General features: G+C 60.2%; 1 protein-coding gene across 5 annotated transcripts in view; it reads left to right on the top strand.

Moving 5' to 3' along the window:
- LOC117643863 (extensin-like) overlaps positions 1–15,354 on the top strand; it is a 68,843-nt gene extending 53,489 nt beyond the window's left edge. The window contains exons 1-4 of one of the 5 annotated variants that reach the window (XM_034382985.1): positions 1,785–1,996; positions 9,168–9,243; positions 9,517–9,630; positions 13,424–15,354. In XM_034382985.1, the coding sequence (XP_034238876.1) occupies positions 1,976–1,996; positions 9,168–9,243; positions 9,517–9,630; positions 13,424–15,219 (2,007 nt within the window). In that variant the 5' untranslated portion in view covers positions 1,785–1,975 and the 3' untranslated portion in view covers positions 15,220–15,354. Of the gene's footprint in view, positions 1–1,784; positions 1,997–9,167; positions 9,244–9,516; positions 9,631–13,423 lie in introns of those variants that run through there. The other 4 variants (XM_034382983.1, XM_034382987.1, XM_034382986.1 and 1 more) reach the window with 4 other exon arrangements.
- The last annotated feature ends 257 nt before the right edge of the window (positions 15,355–15,611 follow it).

Genomic DNA, 15,611 nt, shown 5'->3' with positions numbered 1-15,611 from the left:
TGACGAGATCGACACGCGACGAGATGGAAGTGGCCTGTCGGAAGCGGCCCACCTCAACCCGCCGCGCGCCGTTCTGCGGCTTTTGATGACATCTTCATAATGTGGCCGCCATTCGTCATCCGCGTAACAGCGGCCTATCGGGGCGCCGCCGTGACCGCATAGGCGCCACGCGACGAGGACGACGACGAGGACGACGATGAGGAGAAAGCGGGGACGGGACGCGTGCTCCGGATAGCGGCGGCGCGCGGGAAGCCGGCTTATTTCAAACGGCTTGGAGGTGCCGTCGCGCGTGCGTGCAGGTCTCCGACTCCCCGAACAGACGCCCGCACGGGCCCCGCACGGGCAGGCGCTGGGGACAATGATCCTACCACAGTCTTCAAAAGTCAAGCACTTGCCGATGGATCGCCCTCCAAACGAGGAATCCATCGGTGCCCCATGTGTGTGGCCCAAGTCCCATTCAAGGACAACGGCGCCACAAACGCGTGCGTTGTCGAGTGCCAGGCCCGCGGCGCTCCAAACTTTCTTCCCGGTGATTGTGGATGATGTGATGAGCGCACTAATGAAACACGCCTCCGGTTTGAGTGAGTGATGCGATGGGTCAACCTCCGGATCAACTGATGGCACTAATTATGACCGCCGGGCCAAACAAAGTGCACCCTCACTGCGAAGCAGCGCGCGGCAAAACGAAGCGAGGAGGGCCTCCCACGGGAAAGCGCTGCCAGCGGTCCATCTCTCACTTGTCTGCCATCGCCGAGCATCGCGGCGAGGAAGCGCTTGCCGTGCTGTGGCGCCCCGACGCCTACCGCGGTTTTCCAAGGTGACCTACATTTCCCTGGGGTGACCTACATTTGCTGCAGGCGCCGTGCTTCTTCCTCGTCTGGATCGTCCGGACGCATCACACATTCTTGCGGTGCGGTGCTGCACTTAATATCGACGGCCGCCCTCGCCTGCGACGCGAGCGACTCCAGCGCGCAGCCATGGCGCAGCCTTCACCCTGGCCGCCCCGTACCGGAAGTCGCGTCTCCGGCGGCTAAAGTGGGGACGCGTCCCCGCATCCGATGACGACATTTCTCATTTGTCGCGACCCCGAGCCCCGTGCTGGGTAGGCCGCCAGCCGCCACGCGCGGCACGGGCGTGTTGCGGGACGGCCTACCCCGCCAGGGGCTCACGGAGGCGAAGTGAAGGCCGCCCTGCCGCGACCGATGGGTCGGCCGATGGGCGCCATCACTTACACGTCACCCTCGCCAGAAGAAGGCCCGCCGGCCGGCCTGCCGCTGTCATGGCAACGGATGCGCCTCTCCTTTCCAGAATCCTGAGGGGCTCGTCCGCTCTCCCACGCCTTGCCCTAGCGGCCCTACAATGTGCAGCCGCCGCCAAGGTCTCGAGATGGCGGTCCTAAGTGGCACGTTGCCGTCGACGAAGAGGTTCGAACGCCGCGCGCTACGCCGCCGCGCCGTGCCCCGCGACGCACGGCCCGCCGTCCGTAGCCTCGCGGCGGGCCTGCAGCACTTTCACCGCGGTGCAGCGCCAGGCCGCGCCGCGACGGCGTCGTGCCACGCTGGCGGCTGCAGTCGGTGACCAGGGCGCCAGCGTCCCGCGGAGGTAGGCTGCCGCGGAGGTGGCCGGCGCCCTAGCCCCCACCAAGGACGACCGCGGCGGTGGTGGAGGCACCCCCACCGTACCTCTTCCCCAGGACCTCTTCCCTCTCCGGCCGGTCCCCGCGGTCCGCGGCCGAGGGTATATAACGGAGGCACCGTGGTGTGGACGGACGCCGCCATAGTCCCTCCTACATCTTAGCTCTGTGCCGCTCGTCTGGGCTGGTGCAGTTGTGTGAACAGTGCAGTGCGTGTGTGCGTGTGTGTGAGAGTGTCCTGGATGCCACCTGTGGACTAACGACGAGAGCAGCGACAACACCACCTGCAGCACGTGTATACATCTTGGACAACAACTGCCCGGCGCCAGGCGAGCGCTAGCCATGAGGTGGACAATCCCTCTGGTGAGTTGACCATCCATGGAAGTGGACCCCAGGGTCGCGTCACCGACGCCTTCGCACTGGAGGGTGGGAACGGGAGTCTTGCCTGTCCTTTTCGTGTCTTCTTCTCACTGGCTAATGGTGCCGAACCCGGTCTCGTTTGACCCCAGGTCACGTGGCTTGTAATTTGTCTCCGACTGATGAGACCAATTACCCGCGATGTGTCTAGCGGTCGCACTGTCATTATCGTATCACTAGCCGGCTCGGCTCGCGCGGTCAGCGGCGTTCACTGGCCATGCAGCCACGTCCGGTTTTGCATATCCTGCGGAATCCCACAGTCATAACCGCATGATAATAGCATGCTTTCATCCTCTACATCCGATGTACCGCTGCATATCTGTGTGTGTGTGTGTGAGTGTGTGTAGCACGTGTGGTCCGCCTGCTGCAGCAACACGCCGGATTACACTTTCACAAAGGTGCGGCGCTAGATGTGAGGATGTTTCCATAAATAAAAGGCGTTTGGGAAAGCGCTCTCACGCGCGCCCACGCCGCATGACACATCGTTGGCGAAACGGGCGTAATCAATTCCCCGCAATCACGTCCCCCTTGCCTCGGCGACGGCGGCGACGCGGATCGGAGAGGGAAGCAGGAAAGCGGTGGCTTGGCGGCCCAGCATCCGCACGGTAGCTGCATTTATTGTAATCAGAGGGAACGCAATCCAAGGGCCCGTAGGGCTGGCTGGGCTGGCTGGGCTGGCTGGCTGCAGGGCCGCCGGCGGTCGCGGGCTTTCACGCATCGCTAGCGACTGCGCCGACTGCGCAACGCGACGGGACTCGAGCAGGCCGAGTCGCGGCGCGCAAATTTATTTTGAAACTTCCGTGCCGAACGAACAGGCCGAACAGGCCACTTCCTCCACACCGAGCGTGACTCGCCGCTCGGATTCAATGACCACCTCCGCAGGGCGAGCCAGTCTGCCTCGTGTGCGCAGACACGGGTCCGGGGGACATGTACGAACCGCAGTAACGAGTTGCAGAGGGCTGGGTCCTTGTCGAGTGGTCTAGGGGGTTTGACTCGCAGTCCAAGGTTCGCGGTTCGATCCCACCATGCTCCTTGTCTTTTCGTGTCATTTCATGACCTACAGATGAGCGTACGAAATTGGCGTGTGGGGCGGAGGGCCTTGGCGGGGACCAGAACATCATCTGGCCTTTCCCTTCCCGCAGTCTGATGACAGCAGCGACGATCCAAGACGGGGTTCCCGTAACGCGCATTGCGTCCTTGATCGGGGGCCCGTCGCGCCGGTCCTGTGGCTGCGGGGAGCTGCGGGGTCAGTCTCCAGGAACCAAATCGCACGACAGCGACCGCGGTGACCCGGTTCGCGGAGAATGGCAAGGAAAGTGGACGGGTCAGCCTCGTCGCGTCGGGATGGCCAGGGCGACCCAGCCGGTCAAGGTTTCGGCAGTGTGGTCTGCGTGACCGCGGCGCTCACCGCGACATGGTCACCGCGCAAACCGAATGCCCGAACGGTGGCGGTATTGACCTTAAACACCGCACTGGCCGTCTGAAGGCGGTGACGACCCGCGGCCCCGGGCTGGGCCTTGCTCCACTGCCGGCGTTTCCTCAGCGTCGCCTCAGTGCCGCTGGCCGGCGAGGTGACGACTCCGAATCACGCAGCGTTAGGCAAGGCAGCCCAGCCTCGGCCCTAGCTTCGCGCCGGGGGGCGGCACATGGTTTTGTGCCGTATGTCTGGAAGGACAGAGTCGTGACGCCTTACGACTTGCCAGCTCGTAATGCAACTTAAATGAGCCGCCGGAATCTCGCGTTGCCACGGCGGCCCCAACGGCCCCGCAGCGCAACGGAGAGGACGCGCAGCTGCGCCCGCCCAGCCTTGCCCCGCCCCGCTGGAGCCCGCAGCCCACCTCGCGGGTCACAGCACGTTTCCGATTTCCAGCCACTCTGGAGAATGATTGCCGGGCCGTGGGAAAACAATTTTCAATCATTTTCAATCAGTCCGGTGTGCGAGTTATTTTGTTTTTGAATTCCCGTGAATGTTGCTGATGATTGAGTTTCAGTCAGAATTGTATGTGCCTGTGTTATTTTTCTCGGCTATCTTACCCCATTTTTAAATCTCTGTAGAATTGTTAAAATACGTTTATAAACTTCTTTTAGCATTCATAAAATTACGCAAGGAATTTTTTTTAGCCATTCTTAATTAACGTCATCCAAGTTGGTTTTGCCCAGGCTCATTTCAACCAGTAAATTCCTCATACTTGTTTTATTTTTACATGATTTTTCCGTCAAAGAGGCGCGCTGCTCTCGCCTGCATAGAGACATTACGCGGGGTCGCATTCAGGCGGCGACAACGGCACCGGAAAGGCCAAAAGTGGGAAGGCAGACAGACAGACATACAGACAGGCAGACCGGCGGCCAGGCAGGCGGCCGGTAGCAGCAGACAGCTTTATTGTGAGAGAGCCCCGTTTGGCACCTCGCTATCGCTCACTCTATCTCTTTCCATTCATTATGGCGTCGCGTTTGTCTTCACCTTTCTTTCTTTATTGTGCGTCAAGCGCGCAGCGCTGCACCGAGCTCAAAAATGTCAGAGCCATCAGCAAAGCGCTTCCGAACTTTGCAGGACTCTCTGCGCTTTCTAACAAGTCGAGAAAAGCAGCTTTTAAGAGATGTTTGAAAAACTTGGCTGTGAAAATGGCGCGCTCCTCTTGACAACGAATCCGGCTCGGTTGGCCTCGGTGGCTGAGCACGCCCTGGAGACTCGCTCTTCGCGCAGGGTGAAGGGCGACTAAGGGGCCCTGAGGCCGGGCAGGGCCCCGCGCGACGCGCATGAGCCGCGGGGCCTCGGCTCTGCCCGCTCCGTCCCGCCGCCGTGCCGAGTTCACTCGTTTTTCGCATGACGCAATGACCGTGCGAAATAAGCGAATTATTTTCAGGCGTGGCCTGGCCGCGGAGATACACATCTGCCGGAGGCTGGGACGCGCAGGCGCCCTTGTTCTTGTTGTTTGTGACAGTGCCCTGCATGTGCATATCCGCACGCGGGCCCTTGTTCTTGTTGTTTGTGACAGTGCATGTGCATATCCGCAGACGGTCCGCGCACTGTCTTGCGCAAGCTTATCGCGACCATCTCGACAAGGTATGCGCGCTGTCCGTGATCACTCTGTTTAGCCTAAACTACAGTGGGGTCGCACGCGCTCGTCGGCCTGCGCCGAGGTGCACTCGTTGGAGCCGAGACCAGTTCTGCGCCGGCGATCGCGCTCCAGGTGAAAAGGAGGGGGAGGGGGAATCAGTGTCTGACTAATCGGGCTGGGCGCCACCGGGTTACGCTCACGCGAGTCGCGACCCGTGACTGCCGCGCTGCTGCGCCGTGGTCGCGTGGCGATGCACGCTCGTCGTGCGCTCCACTGAGTGCTGCTCGAACGCCAATCCTGGCGCGAGTGGCTGGCAGCTCATTAGCGCCACGGATTTGCTGCACTTTGTGAAACAGCGCGTTGGGCGCGGCGCGCCGTGTGAGCGAGAGGGGAGGTGGCGGCACTTCCTCGCGGAGGACGCGGACCTTCGTCCGGGTCAGGTGGGACGCGTTCAGGCAAAGCGCCCGTCGAAATGGAAAATGGTTAGCTGCGTTTGCTCCGCCCACACTTGGATGTTCATGGTCAGTAGTATGTGTGGGTAACTGTCACCCGCCGCCATTTTGGTTCCCCATCGGCCCCATTTCCTTGCTAACCTGTTCTAAGGGGTCTTCAAAATGGATTCAAAATAAACATGGGAACGATGAACCGACGTTGGACCAAAGAATCTATTGTCACTCTGACGGGTTTGAACCAAGTCTTATAACCCGAAGAAAATCCGGGCGAAAAAGTGATGTCCGCCGAAACTGATTCCACGGCCGACTGTGCGTCGGTGCGGCGTCGGGTTTGTTCCGGAAGCATGTCTGTCTAGCCTGGACGCGCCGTGGGTGTTCCGGTGGCGGCGCGTCGGCCGCTCGGAGAAATGCAGGCTAGAGCAGCGTCTGCCCCCTCCAGGCCTTCCAGGCCGCGCCGTGCCGCGCCACGCAAGAAGACGCGGACATTGAAAGAAAAGGGCACGGAGGCGTCGCGGGACGAGCGGAGAAAATGACGGAGCGCAACGCGTGCGGCGGTGCGGCGGGTTACTACTGCCAGGCCCTTTGGCGGCACGCTGAGCCCCGACACCGGCCCGGCCCGCCTCGAACCCGGCGAACCACAAACGGGCCTTCCTCTGGCGCGAGGGTGGCCTCAGCGCGCTGCCGCCCGGCCCGACAACACCGTGTTAGAGCCAGGTTTGGCGCGTAAAGCTAGCGCTGCACGAGTGAGTAAATGGCTGCCCTGGTCGAGGCGTTGCGGCGCCGCACGGCGCTAGGGAGCTCGCCAGAGACGGCGGATTTGGGGCCACGCCCCGCACGCCTCAGCCCGGTCGGGCTACATTGATGTGGTCCAGTTTATTATGAAAAGAAAAACCAGCCCAGCAGCAAAAGGTGCTCACACAAATAAATACCCCAAGCCTCATTTTGATGATTTGAAAGTTTGTTTATTTTTTTGGTAGATGAAAAACGTTCTTGTCAGTTCAGTTCTCTTTAGTGACAGGCTGCTTTATTCTGAAATTGAAGTGTCCCGTTTTCCTCCTGGGCCACACGTGCCTGCCAAGGCCGAAGTCCTCCCCACCCCACCCCGTTGGTTCGCGCTGTCTAGTCCCTTCAAACTTGTATAACCCGCGCCAGTCTGCCAGACAGGCGTGTGGGGCACAGTGAGGCAGGAACTGAAAGAAATTAAAAATGCATCCCAGGCTTTGGTGCGCTGCACCGGCTCTGGCGTGCGCATGGGCGTGGGGACAAAGAGGGAAGTGACCCATACGCGGATTCGCGAAATTGTTCTTTTTTGTTCCTCTCTTTTCCTTTTTAAAAGTCGTGTTTCCTCTTCCTTTTACTTTGTTTTTGTCCACAACGTGTGATGAAACAGAGAGAGAAATGCGAGCCCAGCACCGACTGCGCGCCCGTCAACGCGCTAATCCAGTTTAATCACACGGGCTATCCCGCGCGTGGCTGTACGCAAATAGTATTTAATTTCTTTTTGTCTCTTGATTACTCTTTTTCTACACCTGTCCGAGTTTGCATCGATGGAGCCAGGCGGGTAGACACTCCTGCCCGTACCAACCTGGGACATGAAGCGGTGCTCTCCGGTGGGGCGGCGGGTCAACATGCGTGCACACGCCGTTTGCTTACCAGGCGAGCGCGTGTGTGCGTCTGTGTGTGAAATGTCACAAATCGAGGATGGGGCAATGTTGACTTGTGAGTCTCTCTGGCCGGTGCAAGGGCTGGCCTGGCTTTGTCTTCGCGTCGTGCCTGCCGAGGCCCTGCACGCCCCGCGCCAAATTACGACACGCCAGGGCCGCCACACAACGCCCTGCCGTCCAGGGTCCGGGCTAGGCGCAGGTCAAACACGGCGCGTGCAAAGTGGTCCTGTCTTCCGGGCCGGAGCCAGAGACACAGAAGCAGAAGAGCCAATTTGGGCCGCCAGCCGGAATCAGGCGAAGAGGCGCGACCTCCGCCGAGGAGGCCAAGTAGTGCTTATTTGGCGCGTTGCCACTGCCAGGCGGAGGACTCATTACCGTGGTCCTGGCGGCCACCTCGTGCTCCAGGCCCCGGGACAGACGTCTGCGGCCCGCCTTGGGCCCGCCCCGTGCGAGACGAGGTCGAACGTTGATGAGAAAGAAAGTACCTCGTGCGATACACGCCACTGTCGGCGTCGCGCGGCCTCGGACAGACGCATTGTCGGCGGGCCGCTCCTGGGAGCGCCGCGCCACGCCACGCGGCGATCGCCCGCCGGCCGCCCTGCCCCGTGCATAACACGTGTCCGAGGCGATAGCGATCTCGAGGGCCAGAAGCAGCCGTGGGGCGGTCACGGCCAGGATGCCACTAACGGCCCGAAACGGAGACACCGCTTGACAGGCTCTCGCACTTAACCTGACCTGTCCGAAGCACGGACGTCCCCGTCGCCCTCCCCGCTTGCCACTCCACTCCGCTAGCTGGGCCACTGGTTGACGGCGCCGTTGTTTCCCGGCTGTTGCTTCGGAGAGGAAATGGTCTGGAAAATGGAGTCGGCAAGAGCGCGCCGCCAAGACTCATTGGCGTGGGAAATCCGGACGCTATGGCGCAGGGATGGCGGCAGATTCAAAGTGGCTAATGGAACGGCATTAACTAACACCGCTCAACTAATACAAATTTTCTTTTTTGAATCATTACTTTTTCCACATTTCGGGTTTGTAAACCAACAAGTCGCTCGTAAATAAATGAGACTTGCTCTGTGCCACGTTAAAGTTAGTGAATTTTGCAACGATCTCCCTCGCTCCAGGAAAGAGTTTCCCGAACAACTTAAGTCTGGCCCGGCGCCGTGACCTAACCGACGCGCCGTGTTCGGCCAAACAGAATAATTCCAACAGTACTTTAGCGTGCCCGTCTCTCTCGCGCTCCGGGAGAGACAGAGCCACGCCGGCACTCTGTTAGCTGCGCGGTGCGTGGGGCTCTTTTTCGGGTGGTGCGTCTGTCTTGGGCGCCGCCGAGCCCGGAAGCCCCAAAGAAAGAAGGAAAAGGTCACCGAATCTTAATTCACTGCAGGCTGTTACGCACCGCCCGCACGACGGGACGCTGCTGATCACCGCAACGTGATGCTCATGACGGCACGGCCCTTTTTGCGCGTCTAGGTGGCGGTGCGCCACGCCGCGCCACGCCACGCCGTGCCACGCCAACCCCGTCATCAGGCTGGTGCAGCGGATGTAATCACGGGCCATAGAGTTCCCGGCGGGAGGAGCGGGGGACCCTACTGGGTTCGGCTGCCGTGAAAAGACGCCGATAGAAAGCCAACAACATTTCGAACTGTCGAAACCTTTTCTCTCTCTCTCTCTCTCCCCTTCTCTCTCTCTCTCTCTCTCTCTCTCTCTCTCTCTCTCTCTCTCTCTCTCTCTCTCTCTCTCTCTCTCTCTCTCTGTGCGAAGCTGGCAGTGCGGGGCCAGTCGGTGCGGGGAAGTTGGTGGTGGTGGGAGAAGCCGCGATGCTCTGAGTGTTGTTTCATTTTCTCCAATTATTCCAGTGTTGGTGCCGCTGGGAGCGCGGCGCGCGGCCAGGGAACGGATTGCAACGACGATGGGAGAGACGCTAATGCAGTTTGCTCGTTTGCAGGTGGCCATATGGGCGGCCCTCGTGGCCGTGGACGCGTGGAGCGAGCCCGAGCAGCGGTCGCACCACAAGCGGGACGGTGAGTGCATCGATTTGTCGTCTTCTTGAATCACTTTGGCAGTCGCCTGATGTATTTTTAACATTACAATAATTATCAGGGATGTTAAAACAAAAGATACTAGATTCAACAAAGCGCTTACATGTCTGCACGACACGGACGAAACAAGATAGGAACGGAAACGGACAACCAACTCTTCTAGAACACAAACATAGCAGAGGAGATGAACAATAAGGGGACCTTTTTACTACTGCGTCGACTCGAACAAAAAACCTAACGTGGTGGGTTTTCCAGTTTCCGAGCTGCTCGGCAAGGGGTACAACTACCCTCGCCAGTCACAGCAGTCTAGCGGCAACCAGGTCAACGAACTAGTCAGGGAGTACAGGGAGGCCATCAAGCCTTACCAAGGTAAACGCAACGCGCATGACTAACAAAGTCACGGGGACCGTTTTAACATTCATTCTTTAACCATTTGCACCCACTGCATCACGAAAAAAAAGAAACAGGGGAAGAGTACAAGGTGATAGATCAAAAAGTTCAGGAGAGCGGAAGGACATTGACTGGACAGGCGGATTGTGCGTTTGCAAAAGCGCGCAGGGAAGTCCCCCTAAAAACTACATCCGCTTATCCAGACTCATCTTTTAGCTTTCTCCGGCATTTTTTTCGTCCTCATTCATTCTTCCCGCTGGCACCGACGCGCATGACAGCGTAACATCTAATAATGCAGAATGCGCATGCTACTAACCCGGCGGAGCTCCACACCGTAACAAAAAACAATTAACCATGCACACACTTGCACCCCGGGCATGGCGACACGCAAGGTGTTCACAACAATACCTGCTTCTTCCGCCGGAAACAGGAGGAAAATTGCCGGAAATTCGTAGTTTTATTCACTCAAGGAAATTCGATTGATTCAATTTTTAACTGGACCCTAGTGGCGATCGGTCCGTAGATCCGTTTCCCGCCGATCACTGGACGAGTCTCCGCCGCCGTTTCCTGATTTTCATTCCCTCTTCAAATTGATCCTGGAAGTTGCCTGGGCTCTGCATGACGGGTCGCCACGCCTCCGCGTTGCTGGTGGAAGTGGCTTGAAAGGAGTGGGAAAGGTGGGGGAAGGGGGGGGGCACCTGGCGCGACACGGCCGCCTCTGGCCCGCCGGGTTAGCTCCAGTTGGGTGGGTCAGGAACGGGACGGAACGGGACGGAACGGGACCCATCTCTGCGTTACGTCACCGCCGACGTACGTTTGCTGTCGGCACTGTCGGCGCCGTGTCGAGCCGGCTAGCCGGGTTGCATTTTGTTCAAAGCTGGGCTTTTCCATATTTCACCGTCACAAAGTCACAAGGCAGCGGCGTGCTGTTCCATTATCACTCGCCCATTTGCTGCTGCCTTTGCGACACGGTTTGGCCGGTTTGGCTGTGACTGCGGCTTTAAGGCGGATCTACGCGTAACCGCCTTCCCCTGCTCCCCCGCGCCCGGGACGGCTCTGCGGTTTCCACCACACTGGCTCCAGCCGGCTCCAGCCGTTCCATAGCTCCGGGCCGCCACCTTTTCCAGGCTCGCTCCAGCGGGACCGATACCGCGGTTGTTTGCAAACCGCACGCATCACCGATCGGAAACAAAACAAACATAAAAATGGTGTCGTTTTGTTTGGAACTCGCTGTGAATGGGACGGGTGCTTTGGTCTGCACGTGTGGTGCTCGGCAAGTGCGGGGCGCGCGCGCTGGGCGTGGCACTGCCAAGTACGCACGTACCAGTCGTTGCGGAAACAGGCCATCGGGGCGTTCGGGTCGTTACGAGACTGTGGGGGCGGGCGGGGGCCTCCACCTCAGCATGCCGGCCCATCGATTTGACATCCAGGGCTCTTTTTTCTCTGTAAGTGGGTCCGTGACCTCGGTGCCGATCGCCCTGCGGTAGAAATAAACATTTCTCTCATGCGGCCTCGTGTTTGCCCTATTTTTTTAATGTGTTCCCTTTTTCTCCTTCTCGCGTACCTCTTGCTCCTCGGAAACCTGACATCGCGTCCCGCCACTCTTCCGCTGCTGCCAATAACATTCTCCCATTCTTCCGCTCTCCGGCGCGGCGCCGAGGCAGCGCCCGGTAACGTTTCCACGCTCAGAGGAATAAAAAAGTGGTCCGTCTAATTCGAGTTCGCCTGCCTTACGCCCCCACGTATCAGGGCGGCCGGCAACAATAGCACACGATTGCGCAACAATGCGCGCTGCATGCGCAAGCAATTACCAGAGATGCGGCATCGCAGGCACCGCAGTGTAGCGGCAGTGCAACAATGACAGGCCCGGCCCGTGATGAGCGCCGAGATGCAGCGGCCACACTGTCAGACTGCCTGCCAGACGGCCCGGCTGTGAGCAAACGAGACGCCTCATCGCCTTTTTGCCTCGTTTGCTTGCTCTCTGCTGTTTGAGATGCTGCAGGCAAAGCCGGCCAAAGCCGGCCAAAGCGCGACAATGCTGGAGCAGACGGGCATGGCGCGGAGTCACTGGAAGTCACTGCCGCCAGCGTTTAATTCAGAGCGATGCTCCATACAAAGCGACGCAATTACCGCGGGCACGGTGCGAGGATCATAATCTTAGGTTGTCGATTTCTGGAAGGAGGACTTTAAAAACAAGATTAAGAAATGGGTGAAACAAAAAAGTTGGCACGGAATGGGACTGTTTCACCGAACTCACGGACTACACCGCATCTTACTTCCCCCTCCACCCCCCCCTTTCTCTCGCTTTTTCCAATAGACGTAGTACGTGTGGGTGTGGGGACCTGCCCGACCTGCCACCTCGGCTCATTGTTGGACGCTCAATCACCAGCCGGCACGTCGGGGGGCGCCATTCACGTCAGAGGCTTCACGCCGACCACCCCGAGCACGCCGAAGGCTGCTAGACGTCTTGATTATGCGCACCGAGAGGCCAGAGGGGAGCGTGCATACACTGCGAGTAGGGGGCATTCGACAGCCGGGCTAAAACCTGTCTTGCACTTGGTTGGTGATTTTCCCGGCGTGTGGGAGTAAGCGCGTGCGTGCGTGCTGGCCGCGCAGTGACTGTGCCGTACTAAACACATGTGGTTTCCGACTTCCACTCGATTTTCCCCCACCCTCCCCGCACCGTGACCACTGTGGCCGGACCACAGGGAGCACCCCTCCCTCTCCAGCCTCCCCTCCCCTCCGGATGCACTGTACCTCCACAGCCACCGCCGACCGTTGCCATGGCGACGGCCTTATGACTCTGACCGAGGGCCCGAAGTTCGAATCTGCCGCTCCTGAAACTTGGTGATAATGATTGTCCGCTCTCAATTAAGGAACCCTCCCGCCCGCTCCGTTTTGCTCCTTGTTGCCCTGCTCCTCGTCGTTTGAAAACGCCCCCACAGTGTCGCGGCCGGGCGAGGACAGGAGCCGCTTGAAAGGAGGGGCCGTCAAAATCGCCTAGCTGTGGCTGCGCTGGGCCGCGCCGGGCTGCGCGCATCGCGTGAGAAATCTGGACGGTCGAGGTAAAAGTGGGCCTCTGGCGCCGCGGGCACAAAGGCGAAAAAGGCAAAAAATAGGCTGCTGCCGCGGCGGGGAGGGGGCGGGGGGTCAGCGCGGCACGCAACGACAAGGTCGGAGGGCGAAGGGCGCACGGCGCGCCAAAATTCAAAACGGGAATAATGCTTGGCGAAAACGGGGCGCCGTGATAGGCCCGCCAAGGGTGAGGTGGCCAACTGCCTGCGGCGTTCCCTCCGCCAATCACAGTGACGCAACGTGCAGAGCGATGCCGCGTTGTGAGAATGCGGTTGTTTTGCTAGGAATTAAGGGCGCTAGGTGGAAGCGCGCGCGGACCGGCGGTGTCGGTGAAGAGGCCCTGATGATGACGTGTCCATATCATTGTATTGTGCCTTCTGGGATGCAGCGGGGCGCGAACTGACGAATTTAACCACGAGCGTGCGACAGCTGTCGCTAGCGACACAGCGCGGCAGCCAGGATGGAGCGCTGCGCGCGCTGCGGTGCTGCCGTTGCGTCATGGAGGCCGTGGAGGCCCTGCGCGTCGAGGCCCCGCGCGTCGCCGAGTCTGTCGTGCAGACAAATTAATCCCTGAGGAACGCTCGGCGCGTCGGTTCGGTCGGAGAAAGCCTAGCGCATGCCGCCTTGCCGCGCCACGCCGCGATGCCGCCCGGACGAACACACGTCACTGACTGACGCGGAGCCTTCCTTGTTGCAGTGGGTGGCTTCGGCGGCTCTGGCGGCTACAGCAACGCCGGGTCCTCGTCGTCCTCCAACAGCTTCGGGGGCAGCATCGCCTACAGCACGCTGGAGGGCAACTCCTACGACTACCAGCCGCCCCAGCAGCCTCAGCAGCCTCAGCAGCCGCAGCAGGGCTACAACGCACCCGCGCCACAGCCGAACTACCAGGCGCCACAGCAAAGCTACCAAGCGCCTCAGCAGCCCTCCAGAGACTACGGCGCCCCGTCCATCACGCCTTCCATCCCTATCGCCTCCTTCACGATCCCCGCCAGCAGGCCCTCGCCGCCAGCCACCAGCTACGGCGTACCCGACGCCCCTGCCCCGGTGCCCTCTCGCCCTAACACCTCGTACGGAGCCCCCGCCCCTGCGCCCCAGCCCAGCTACCAGGCCCCCGCTCCTCAACCCAGCTATCAGGCACCAGCCCCTCAACCCAGCTATCAGGCTCCCGCTCCTCAGCCGAGCTATCAAGCTCCTGCTCCCCAGCCTAGCTACCAGGCACCCCAGCAACCCTCCAGTGGGTACGGAACACCCGCCGCACCCCAGCCTAGTTTCCAGACCCCTGCCCCACAACCCAGCTACCAGGCACCCGCACCCCAACAGCCATCCAGCGGCTATGGTGCCCCGGCCCCCCAGCCCAGCTACCAGGCCCCGGCTCCTCAGCCCAGCTACCAGGCCCCGGCACCTCAACCCAGCTACCAGGCGCCACAGCCCAGCTACCAAGCGCCACAGCCAAGCTACCAAGCGCCCGCTCCGCAGCCCAGCTACCAAGCTCCGCAGACGCCTTCCTCTGGTTACGGCCCGCCTTCAAGGCCCCAGCCGCCCTCCACAAGCTATGGCACCCCAGTGCAGCAGACCTACTCGGCGCCTGCCCCACGGCCGCAGCCCAGACCCCAGCCGCCATCGACCAGCTACGGCACTCCGACCCAGAGCTACTCGCCGCCCAGGCCCCAACAGAACTACGGCGCCCCCGCGCCCAGGCCTGCGCCCCAGCCCACCTACCAGCCTCCCCCACAGCAGCCTTCTAGTGGCTACGGTGCTCCGGCCCCAGCTCCTCAGCCGAGCTACCAACCACCCCCTCAGCGTCCTTCCAGCAGCTACGGTGCTCCGGCCCCAGCCCCTCAGCCCAGCTACCAACCACCTCCACAGCGTCCCTCAAGCAACTATGGTACTCCCGCACCCCAGCCCAGCTACCAGCCGCCTCCTCAAAGGCCATCCACCAACTACGGCGCTCCTGCTCCCCAGCCCAACTACCAGCCACCCCGCCCGTCCAGCAACTACGGGGCACCCTCTCCTCAGCCTCAGCGCCCGTCTTCCAACTACGGTGCCCCTTCACCCCAGCCGCAGCGCCCCTCTAGCGGCTACGGCGCTCCGGCTCCTCAGCCCAGCTACCAGCCACCTCCACCCAGGCCGGCCAGCAGCTACGGTGCCCCCGCTCCACAGCCCAGCTACCAAGCCCCAGCCCCGCAGAGGCCGTCCAGCAGCTATGGTGCCCCCGCGCCCCAGCCCAGCTACCAGTCCCCGGCCCCACAGCGACCCTCCAGCAGCTACGGCGCCCCTGCACCCCAGCCCCAGAGGCCGTCTAACAGCTACGGTGCCCCCGCGCCACAACCCAGCTACCAGGCGCCTGCACCGCAGCCTAGCTACCAGGCTCCGGCTCCTCAGCCTAGCTACCAAGCCCCAGCCCCGCAGCCGTCTCAGAGTTACGGAGCGCCTTCGAACGTGCCAGCGACAATCCCACAGAAGTATGACAGTCAGGGAGGCTACGTTTTCTAAACAAACAGATATCGATCACCCACCGTTAATGTATTTTTATTTTTGTAAATATGTAAATGACGAAATCTTTGTAAGTTCTTCAGCTATTACAACCTTTGCTACTTTGTTGTCAAGTGTTTTCTACAACCTACGTGTTTTTCGAACTTCGATTAAAATTTGCTCATTCTAAGTAATTATTTTTTGAAAGCTCGTGCTTATGAAAGATGCCAACGTTTGTTGTTGTTTCTCGTGGTAGTGTCTGTGCGCCTGCTTCGTTTTTGATACGCTTATTTTGACATGACGAAGGTAGCCTCAATCACTAGACTGACGGGTGTTTGACAAATCGTTACCAAGGCCAGTTTGGCCGATCGTAGTTACCATAATGACTCGGCTGCGGCCAGTATCTCTTTCCT

This window comes from Thrips palmi, unplaced genomic scaffold (genome assembly GCF_012932325.1).
Source record: "Thrips palmi isolate BJ-2018 unplaced genomic scaffold, TpBJ-2018v1 HiC_scaffold_17, whole genome shotgun sequence".
In the NCBI taxonomy this organism is placed as follows: Eukaryota; Metazoa; Arthropoda; class Insecta; order Thysanoptera; family Thripidae; genus Thrips; species Thrips palmi.
Note: the sequence above shows the minus strand (reverse complement) of the source record. Positions and strands in the feature narration are given on the sequence as shown.